Source organism: Antedon mediterranea, chromosome 2, assembly GCF_964355755.1.
Source record: "Antedon mediterranea chromosome 2, ecAntMedi1.1, whole genome shotgun sequence".
Classification (NCBI taxonomy): domain Eukaryota; kingdom Metazoa; phylum Echinodermata; class Crinoidea; order Comatulida; family Antedonidae; genus Antedon; species Antedon mediterranea.
In genome coordinates this window covers 37,018,008-37,029,531 of record NC_092671.1, presented here as the reverse complement: position 1 = coordinate 37,029,531, position 11,524 = coordinate 37,018,008, and the positions used below count along the sequence as shown (strand labels likewise).

Genomic DNA, 11,524 nt, shown 5'->3' with positions numbered 1-11,524 from the left:
CTATTATATTTCAATATTTATTATAATGTTATAAACATTTTCATTACTCATTGTGCAATTTGGGATTGGACCGTCCTAGAGGTGTTTACCACCTGTTGGTCCCATCCTTGACTGAATGTACTCTGTTTTTTTCATGTTATGTCTTTTTCTTTCTTTGTATGTACATTTTTATGAGAATTTGAATAAATAAAAAGAAAAAAAACAAATTTATTGTATTAAAGATGTTATTTTTTCAATATGCCAAAAAATGATTTACCTAAAAAAACTGTAATTTAAAGAAAAAAATAGTCAAATTGGCGGCCAGCCAATGTGTTTTTGGTTGAATTTGACTATTTATTTTGTCATTTTATATGAGAAAACATTATTATTTTTCTTTTTTTTTTAACGGAAGGGATTAACTTTATTAAAACTACAAAATAACCTATTCAAAGACTGATTTAATTAATCTTCATTTTTCATATTTTTGGGGGACAATACATCTTTAGGTATAAGAATACATTTAAAGGCGGTTTTATACTCAAGCATTTCAATACTTGGCTGTTTCAACTTTTCTACTAAAGTTAAAATTATACACGCATATTGTCAGTATTGTACTTCACAAACTTGTTATTATTCTTCACCTGAATGGTGTAGAAATTGCTTTTCAGTTTAACCATTGCACACAATTGCTCCAATTATTCGATTTGAGGATTATACTTAGGCCTATATATACACCATTATCACTGACTATCAAGTCAGCATCATGTAATGTGATGTCCTTGGTGTCTATAAGGTACACTCCATATGTACTTTCATAGTATATAGCCTAGAGTAAGCCTACTTTGAAAAACAGGAAAATTTATTTAATACAGCCTGTTTAAATAATAGCGAGAGACTTTCACGTGGATTACTTATAAGTAAGTATTTGTGGAGGCGTTGTTATATATCTATGGTTGAATCGAGTTGTGACAGCTATCGAAAGTGCCCTACAGGATGCTGGCTCATTTCTTGTCTATTGTTGCTTGTGTCGAAGCAGTCACGCGAAATATTAAGTATACTTTAAGAGACAGACAGATAGACAAGTTGATGTGGTCAGGAAAGCTACCTGGCATTTTGTGTTCAATTAGACGAAACATTATTATTGAAATAACATTTTCCAAAGCCGTTCTGTTGTGACAGGTAGGTTATATATTCTTGTTTAAATATTTGTTTGTTGTTAGTACCGTGAGAACTTTTTTATGGATATTTTTGTTATAAATATTTCATCATTATATTATTATTAACGCTTCTGTAGATTGCGATGTGTAAACAAAATTTAAAAAAAAAGTTTAACCTGATGATTGAAGACTGATTTCATTACCTTCATGAAGCAGTCTGTAGTGTGAAAATATATGGTTGTTAACTGTCATTATTTTATTTAATCTAAAAAAATGGGGTTTTATTTTTAAAATTCGTCCGCATTAATTTATTTCACTTATTTAATCTAAACAAATTTTATTTAAAAAACAAATATTATGACATCGTAATTTATTTTATTCTATTCTCACAGAATTGACAAAAAATACAAACAGTTTCGGAATTGACGTCACGAAAATGAGCATTTCCAGAATATTTATCTCGTGTACATTATTTACATTTGTAAGTCCAGTTTTTTCGAACTTTTTGACAACAGAAAAACCTGAAAGTTTAGCAGTAGTTGAGGGTGGAACGGCAATATTCCATTGCCACGTCAGCCAACAAGTACGGGAAAGTTACGATATCGCCTGGTTTTCCGATAGTCGTAACGTTTTCTTAAGTACAAACTTACAGGTGATACGCGCACAACAAACAGAATTCAAACATCGATATTCTATAATAAGATCATCGAATCACCGATTCGATTTGAAAATAGAAAATGTTAGATTGATTGACGCTGGACTGTTTTCCTGTATGTACGCGTACCAAGATGAACCATTGCAGAAGTCGTACTACACCAACGTTGGACATCCAGTGGAGCTGGTTGTGTTGACAGCGCCGACTCCGAGCTCTCCAGTATGTCTTATAAACGCACTTCCAACTGGAGACGTCGAATTCGAATGTTCATCTGAAGGCGGGAACCCAACGCCAACACTTCAACTCAACGCAGATAACACCAGGCTTAACATACAATCAGAAGTTAACGGTCATAATACCTTTATAAGGATCAAATTAACGGAGATCCACAGAGGAGTTACCTTCACATGTATTTTAAACAGCCAAGCTTTACAAACTCCAAAAACGTGTTCATTGACACCGTTACTGGCTATTGTTCGTATTACGCCAAAAATAGGAAGAGTTGTGGAAGATGGCGAGATAAAATTTAACTGTAGTTCACACGGCTTAGAAAATCCGACGTACGAATGGATGGCATCACCGAATTTGATTCTCACAAAACGATTTTTATCGGACTCGGAAACGGTGTCGCTAACGATACGGGGACCTACATTAGCCGACAATGCGTCTAAAATAATGTGCGTAGCCAGAGGAGCAAATGGAGATAAGGTTGCCAGCGAGCAAGCTATTTTAATAGTAGAAGATAAAATTGGGCTTAGGATAACTCAAAAAGATGCCGATTTAGTAACTACTATTGCCCCTGGAGCCACCGAGCTACCGTTTATACCGGCAAAACCCAGAGTTAAACATACGGCAATAGATTTCTTCCAAAACAATGTTCTAATTTTGGCCGTATGTGTTGCTGGACTTTTTATCGTTTTACTCTCAATGGTAGCTCTTATTATTGTGTGTAGACGGAAGCGAAAATCGTATAACATCTCCGATAGCGTTGACGATGACGAATTAGTTGGAATGAATTACGCGCCTTATGCCAAGATTGAAGTTACTAAAATGAATAATGGTAACCTTGTATCAGAAACTGATAAAATGAAAGATGAAAAAACACAAGAGCTTATCAACAGAAGTCCACTGGTTACTCCAGCAGCAAGCCCTACACGGTCACAACCCCCTTCCCCGAAGCATTCTCCAATACTGCCGACGTCTAAGCACTCCCCTACCGAAATTTCCAAAAAATCCTGCGCCACATTACCGGCCTCATTTAATAAACAATCGATCCCAAAATACGCGAAACCTATGAAAGGAACCCCCAAAAACCCACCTCCCGAATACGCCATGCCGATAAAACGCGACTTTCATTTATCCCTGGAGGATGTTACAAGGTCACCAACTAATGGCAACTCACCACCGACGTCATGTGAACAAAGAAAGAATAACGAATACGCGGAACTAACAAACGTAGCGGCGTCACCGTCACAAAATTACGTAGGAAAAAATAAATACGAAGAGGTTTTAATACAGTCGCCTGTTGCTGTCGTTGATCCGCGGAAATTAAACGCCGAGGGATTGAAGTATGCAGATCTGGAAATTAACCAAAACTGTTCTTCTGAAATACACTCCGATATATCGATGAAAACGCAATATGCAAAACTTGCACAACCAAGTGACGCAATTGATAATATCTGATGACGCAATTTAATCCCGAATGACGTAACGTTGATTTAGATATTCATTAAATCGGTGACTATTAAATATTTAAATGGTTTAAATTTCATCGTCGATAATAATTCGTAATTAACGTAATCATTTATAATATACAAGAACATGTTAAATAATTAATATGGTAGATTATAATGATAAGACTATAATTTGTAACATACACCTGTTTTCGACTTTCGTTATACAAAGCTCGTAAAAGCGAAATACCATGTATAGGACAAAGTCCAGTGAGAAATACAATCAAAGGTGATAATCTGTTAATTGTAAATTAATTCGAAACTGTATACGACGAAGGTAAAAAATAGGATAGTTTTCATTATAAGTAATTACCGAGTTGATGTATGCGAGTGAGTTTCTGTGTAGGGTATGTATGCTCGACCTGTTCTTAAAACGGAAATGTTCACCGGGATTATATTGACACTTGAGTAATGCGTCACTTGTTTCGAAAACCAAAGTTTCAATTGTTGCATTGTATTGTTGAAGAAAACACCGTGAGACAATGATAAAGATTATAATGTCAAAAGTTTATATAGCACATAAAACTTCACTGAAACAGAGACATATATTGGTAATAATTATGTCTCGGACTTAAGCTAAGAAAAACGTTTTACAGTGTTATAGAAAAGAATATAGTACCTATTGTTATGTACATTTAATGCGGTTTAATAAAAACCTCTAGTGTAATTGTTTCGAAAGACGAAGCGACCCTTAAGCTCTATCTACACTATTAAACTAGTTTGACAAAAAAGTGTGATGTACCCAAATATGGTAGTGATATGACGTCATCATGTCCATATATGGGAACGTCACATTTTTTTTGTCAAATAAAGTTTGATATAAGTGTAGACAGCGCGTAAAACACCACGTTATAACACAAAAAAAAAATGATACAAAAATAACAGCATATACACACACGAATCAAACATTTTTAAGGCCACTGTAGGTAATCAAATAATATTGTACACGTGTATACAAAATAAACCATTCTCCAGTGTGTAAGATACTGTAATATACTTGTATGTATAACTATACTCAACACAACAGCGTTCAATTTGTGTACAAATGTAATGTTATAATCACTTTTATTTTGTCACTGGGCTAAATTTAGACTCAGTTATCATTTTTGTGCTTCGCAATAGACTGTTGTTATATTTTATGTAAATAAAAGAAAAAAGAAATTGGTCACAAAATAAACATTGTTTGCTGGGTAACCGCATGTTTTTTTTGATATGATATTTTGACAAAAGTTGATTTAAAAAACCATTAAATATGAGGGAGATTGTATATATTAGAATGTTAAAAAACCATTAAAAACCGTTGTGTATATTAGAATGTGTATCATTGTTACAGCAGATATAGATATATAGAAACGTGTACAGCGATTATATACTGTAGTATTTACGTGGCTACAATAGTTAACTATAAAAGAGAGCAAACATTTACGAACTTTATTTTAAAATAATTCTTACAAACTACGTATAGAGCGCGAATATTAGTATTAATGTTGCAACAATAATACATTTAAATTTTAAAGAGGGCAAAAATGTACGACTTTTTTGTCCAATACACTTACGCTATATTTACATTAATTTCGATATTCTTTACTACAATATATGACTTTTCGGAATAGATGTCGTGGTATTCTCTCTTCTGATTGGTTCAAAGTAATGATGGTCAATTTATGACGTCAGTACTAGTTTCCTTGACGTAATCGTATCTACGTCATATCATGCGATCATCATAATTAATCAGTGACACATCGCGGGCACAATTGAGTCTGTGTAGACTATTCCGAAAAATTGACGACTGACATCAGCGGCCATTTATAAACATTTTCAGAGAAAGTGAAAGTTTTAAGCGTCAAATGTATCATGAATATCAAACATGTATTCATAGTAATTTTACTGTACAATAATAATTCATTCTTATATAGCGCATAATCAAGCTCTCAATGCGCTGCACATTATTACCCCGGTCATTTTTTTGGATCAAACATGTATGGAACAAACTCCCATAATGCAGCTAGTAATCGCAAAGGTACCCATTTATACACCTGGGTGGAGAGAGGCAAATGTAAGTAAAGTGTCTTGCCTAAGGATAAAAGCAATGCTATAGGCGTAACTAAAATGGCAGTGACTGATTACTGTGTACATTTTAAGATTAACAAAAAAAAACACGATTCAAATACAGTATCACATTTTCTTCTTCAAAATTTTTTGTGTCACTTCACACACATTACGTATTGGTCTAACTATATATAGATCATTGAGGTAATCCTCAGTATATAATACAATATTACTATATTATTATAATACGAGATGGTATAATCTCACATAATTTCCCTATTTTATCATTGTTCTTATAAAATGTAAACGAAAAACAAAGAATAACATTTACATTGTTGACAGCAATTCTATACAATAAAATTATATAAATATGATTAATTATTCTCCCCTTAATTCGTGATTAACTTTACCTAATTGAAGAAGACTTGTCTGCTCTGACGGATTGCTTCTTGGACTGACATTCACTTTGTGATGTTTTTTATCTTTGTGATGTTGTTCGAGTTGTTCTTTTGTGTTGTTTTCTTTTTCTGCGGTTGTATCAGCTGATCTTGATGGATCATCAGAAGCAGGCCTGTCAAGATAGTGCACTATTTTGTCAAAGATCACATCTGCATGTTCTACTAATGTCGAGTTACTGACATTTGATATCTAAAATGAAATAATAAACAAGTAAATTATAATTCAAAACAGTTGTAACAGTTTGATTAAAATTAATGAATGAATAATACATCTTATTTTTTCTATTAAATCTCAATTACAAATCTCAATTCTATTACAAAAGGGAAACGACTGGTGGATCTAAGATTTTGAAAGTGTACAATTGTGCTCAACTTAACCTAAAGTTTTATCATTCTTTTGTATCGTAATTTTCGGAATTAGAGGTGATAAAAAACAACTTTAAACATACTACAAATTACTACTACTAATATATTACCAATAATCTTATTAGAACTTTTCTCAATTATGGTGTTACATAATATAATACTAGTATTATTAAATAAAACATCAACCTAACTACCAGTATTCGTTTCATTTCATAACATTTATTTACAAACTCTGACAAAAAATAAAAATAAAAATACAATGCATATATATATAATAATAGGTCAAAGGCAGATGCCCGGACAGATGAAGATAAACATCTTGTGTTGGGCGAGCCTTAAAATAAAGATACAGTATAGAAAAGACAGGTAAAGGTCAAAACATGACAGGCTAATAATAAGAGAAGAGATTTTTTTTTAAAATACATTTAGGGAGGCAGAGTCTAAAATGTAAAACTAAAGTTTTAAAAATGATGATGTGATTACCTTATATTCGACCTCTGTTTCACCAACAATTTCTTCCTTCTGTAAGGATATTTGTGTTGGTTTTTTAACAATTTCTTCTGTGGAAGCACTATCAGTTGGGAAGTGGTCTGTCGATGGCACCATCGGCGTAACGGTTGATGACTCCACTAATTCTAGCAACTGAAGAATTATTATTAAAATGTAGAAATTGTTTTAAATACTTTTAACTAACTTTTTTATTATAATGTTTTTAACTTTTTATTGATTTCTATGTACTGTATATATTTTTATATCGTATATATATATATAATTGACTCAACAATGTATTAATTTAAAAAACTGATTAGTGTAACTTTATATCTTAAATGTTTTAATTCTTTTTATTACTTTCTATGTATTTCTATTCCAGTACCTTTGTATCCTTCTCTTCCTCAACCTCTACAATCTCAGTTGTCTGCTCAACAATAACTGTCGGTTCTTGGGTAGAACCGTCTGTTACTGCTGGTTGGCGAGTGGTATCTAGTTTATTAAGCGATTCCTGCACATGGGTTGCAACAACTTCAGATACTGGTTCTTGCTGATTTCCAACAACTTGGGTAGAGTTCTGTTGTTGATGGGTGGAGTTCTTTTCAGTAGGTTCCTGCTGTTGAAAGGATAGTATTTTATGGACAAGTTCTTCCTCATGGGTGGGGTCAAGTTTGGGAGTGGGTTCTTGCGCTTGAGTTTGGTCAATTTCATGACTTGGATCTTTATGAGGGGTAACCATTTCAGGAAAAGGGTCTTGCTGATCAATGTCAACTGTATAGAAGGATTCAGCCAGATAGGACATATAGTTTGAAGATTGTAGAAGGATATCGCTAACATCGGTTTGGAGCTCAACAAGGACAGTTGATACTTCCTCTTCCTCGAGCAATGCTTCTGTTAAGCCAACCTCCTCTTTTTTAAGCTCTTCTTTAGATAATGTTCCATTTGTTAAGCCAACCTCCTCTTTCTCAACTTCTTCTCCTGGTAATTTTCCTTCTGCTAAGTAAAAATAATCATTTCTAATTTCCTCTTTTTCAAGTTCTCCTTCAGGTAATGTTTCTTCTCTTAATTCAATTTGCTCCTTTTCAAGTTCTTCAGGTGAAGTTCCTTCTGTTAATTCAATCTCCTCTTTTTCTAGTTCTTCTTCCACTAATATTCCTTCTGTTAAGTCAACCTCTTCTTTTTCAACTTCATATCTAGGTAATTTTTCATCTGCTAAGTCAAAATAATCTTGTTCAACTTCCTCTCTAGTTAAAATCACTTCTTTTAGTTCAGTTTCGTCTTTTTCAAGTTCTTCTTCAGGTAACGATCCATTTGTTAAACCAACCTCCTCTTTTTCAACTTCCACTCTAGGTAATTTTTCTTCTGCTAAGTCAAAATAGTCTTTTTCAACTTCCTCTCTGGGTAATTTGTCTTTTTCTTCTGCTAAGTAAAAATAATCTTGTTCAACTTCCTCTCTAGGTACTTTTTCTTCAGTAAATTCAATCTCCTGTTTTTCAAGTTCTTCTTTGGGTAATGTTCCTTCTGGTAAGCCAATCTCTTTTTCAACTTCCTCTCTAGGTACTTTTTCCTCTGCTAAGTGAAAGTAATCATTTTCAACTTCTTTTCTTAGTAATGTTCCTTTTGTTAAGACATCCTCCTCTTTTTTAACTTCCTCTTCTGTTAATGTTCCTTCTGTTAAGTCAATTTCCTTTTTTTCTAGTTCTTTTTCAAGTAATGCTCCTTCTGTTAAACCAACCTCCTCTTTTTCAACTTCCTCTCCTGGTAATGTTCCTTCTGTTAAGTCAATTTCCTCTTTTTCTAGTTTTTCTTTGGGTAATTTTTCATCTGCTAAGTCAAAATAATCGTCTTCAACTTCCTCTCCTGGTAATGTTCCTTCTGTTAAGTCAATTTCCTCTTTTTCTAGTTCTTCTTCAAGTAATGTTTCTTCTGTTAAGCTAATCTCCTCTTTTTCAACTTCCTCTGCTGGTAAAGTTCCTTCTGTTAAGTCAATTTCCTGTTTTTCTAGTTCTTTTTCAGGTAATGTTCCTTCTGTTAAGTCAAAATAATCATTTTCAACTTCTTTTTCAACTTCCTCTCCTTGTAAAGGTCCTTCTGTTAAGCCAATTTCCTCTTTTTCTAGTTCTTCTTCAGGTAATGTTTCTTCTGTTAAGCCAATCTCCTCTTTTTCAACTTCCTCTCCTGGTAAAGTTCCTTCTGTTAAGTCAATTTCCTCTTTTTCTAGTTCTTCAGGTAATTTTTCATCTGCTAAGTCAAAATAATCTTTTTCAACTTCTTCTCTGGGTAATATTCCTTCTGTTAAGTCAATCAACTCTTTTTCAACTTCCTCTATTGGTAATTTTTCTTCTGCCAAGTCAAAATAATCATTTCCAACTTTCTCTCCAGATAATGTTTCTTCTGTCAAGTCAATCAGGTCTTCTTCATAATCAATATCTCCATCAACGTTTACTATAAATTAATATCATTCTATTATCAATAAATAAAATTACACTTACATTCTTGATACCAAAAAAAGAAAATTCAAAGAAGCTTTTTATAGAATGTACAACTCAGCACCATAAGTTTCACTATGCTCAGCCTATCTCTGGCAGATTTAAAAAGATTTCCAGAACAGATGGTTATTCAAAATTCAGCAATGGCAACGGGCCAGTTATTAAAATGGGGAGAGTAGGGTAACTAATGCAATCCATGGATCTTAAATTAAGTAAGGTACCAAGTAACCATACCAAAGCTTTCTCACCTGCATCTTCAACGATATCAGCATTAGGTTGTAATTTGGAGGAAATCAGTTCATACATAGAACCTAACCTGCTGCTATAGTCTACCATCTCAGGTTGGTACACTGCTCCTATGTCTCCAGAGCTACCGTATTCTTCACATTGAGAATAAAAAACATGATGCTTTAACCAAGTTTGGAAAATGGAAATGGAATATTTTAAGTTTTCATTATTAACTGCTAATATTTTCATTTGGTATTGTATAAACTAGAAATACAGTGCACAAGACTGCTGATATTAATCTAATTTAAAACTGGATAAGATACTATTTGTAAGAGAGAAAGTGAGCCAAACTATTTCTAACCTGCAAAATTGACATCCACTGGTCGACTGGTTGAGATTATCGGTTGTTCTGGAGTCGGAATTACAAGTTGCTCTAAAAAATGTCAATAATAACTAGCTCTAAAGCCACTATGGCTCATACGTTAAAATGTTAACTATTTTCATGCTTATTTCAATGGAAATTCAATAGGGTTAAATACAAATTAAGAACTAAACTTGATTTGAACTCTGAACCCACTATAAAAAATTACAGACAACTTGGAAAATAAAGTTAAGAGTACCTGGGCAGGAAGTAGGAGGAACTGCATAGACAGAATACGATGACTTGCAAGCTGCAACCTCCATTTGGCAGACACTATTATACCAGTTGTTGTCACTACCACAGATCTGAGTTCCAGTGCTAATGCATGTACGGTCACAACCGCACACATCCACATCATTATCATCACAATCATTGGATAATGTATTGCAATCATTGTCTAGAACTAGTAAAAAGTTTAGTTAGTCTACACTATCAAACTTATAGTTTGACAAAAGAAGTTTGATGTGCCTAAATATGGTAGTGATATACCCAAATATGGTAGTGATGGCCATCATCATGTCCATATATGGGCACATCACATTTTGTTGTCAAATAAATTTTGATAGTGTAAACAGAACTGGGCAACAGCGATTGACATACTGAAGTTCAAACGTAGCACATATGAAATTGGCATATCTAAACAAATTTATCATATCTGGACTTTTCATAAAGAAGTCTCCTTTCAGAGGCAGAGAAACGATCTTTGATACTCTTAGTTTCATAATGGTTAGATATGAATACCATCAACAATACAGGAAGAACAATACTAAACCTAATTTGATTTATGTGGAGGTTTAAGTAGTAGAGCACTGCCAGGAACAATTCTGATATCAGACCAAGCTACATTGTAACACACATTTACCTTGTTCTTGTGCCATGTCTGGTGTATCGTCTGGTAGCTTATTACATTCATCCCCATCACATGGGTCTCTTGCAATAAAACTACTTCTGCTTACGTTGTAAAATTGGGTAGCTTCAAAACCTGAGAAAATAATACAGTCATCACTGTGAGTGGGATATGTATATACATGTGTGGCATAATTGATAAATGCAGAGAGATCTAGAATGGTGTGCTTGGTAGGTGCTTGAAAAGGGTTGGTGAGCCTGGTTTTCTATGAAAAGAGTACAAAAGCAAGACAACATAATACGAGGTAACCCAGTCTACATTGCAAAATACAAATGCAATAACAGATACATTCTTTTTTATTGAATTGAATTGAATTGGAAAAAACAATATGATAATGTAATTTGACTTACTTGGCTCATAGTAGTCATAAATTCTTGCTGGCACAGATTTGAGATTTCCAACAACATAATCTCTGTACGCGGTGAAGTTAATACACGTCTGGCATTGACTAGGAATCTCATTGAAATAGAACAACACCTTTCGGCCGTCAACCTCAAAACGTTTTACACCAGTTGAACGATCATAAATCAACTAAACAAAACATACATATTCATTTATCGTCTTCATTATGCATAAATAAAAATACGCTTACT

General features: G+C 33.5%; 2 protein-coding genes across 2 annotated transcripts in view; one reads left to right on the top strand and one right to left on the bottom strand.

The window, feature by feature from the left end:
* Nucleotides 1-1,572: 1,572 nt before the first annotated feature.
* On the top strand, nucleotides 1,573-4,050 carry LOC140041166 (uncharacterized). The gene has a single exon (XM_072087590.1). It carries the CDS (start codon nucleotides 1,573-1,575, stop codon nucleotides 3,472-3,474), a length of 1,902 nt encoding a protein of 633 aa, XP_071943691.1. The 3' UTR covers nucleotides 3,475-4,050.
* Nucleotides 4,051-4,762: 712 nt separating this feature from the next.
* Nucleotides 4,763-11,524, bottom strand: part of LOC140040957 (C3 and PZP-like alpha-2-macroglobulin domain-containing protein 8) — a 37,142-nt gene continuing 30,380 nt past the window's right edge. Inside the window, exons 33-40 of the mRNA XM_072087262.1 lie at nucleotides 11,282-11,462; nucleotides 10,887-11,006; nucleotides 10,224-10,427; nucleotides 9,965-10,036; nucleotides 9,624-9,755; nucleotides 7,272-9,331; nucleotides 6,881-7,039; nucleotides 4,763-6,221 (exon numbers count right to left, since the gene is read on the bottom strand). Of these exons, the coding sequence (XP_071943363.1) occupies nucleotides 5,952-6,221; nucleotides 6,881-7,039; nucleotides 7,272-9,331; nucleotides 9,624-9,755; nucleotides 9,965-10,036; nucleotides 10,224-10,427; nucleotides 10,887-11,006; nucleotides 11,282-11,462 (3,198 nt within the window). The 3' untranslated portion in view covers nucleotides 4,763-5,951. The remainder of the gene's footprint in view (nucleotides 6,222-6,880; nucleotides 7,040-7,271; nucleotides 9,332-9,623; nucleotides 9,756-9,964; nucleotides 10,037-10,223; nucleotides 10,428-10,886; nucleotides 11,007-11,281; nucleotides 11,463-11,524) is intronic.

What these genes read in the sequence shown, in the direction of transcription:
- LOC140041166 (XM_072087590.1), top strand. Translation starts at nt 1,573, where the DNA reads ATGAGCATTTCCAGAATATTTATCTCGTGTACATTATTTACATTTGTA.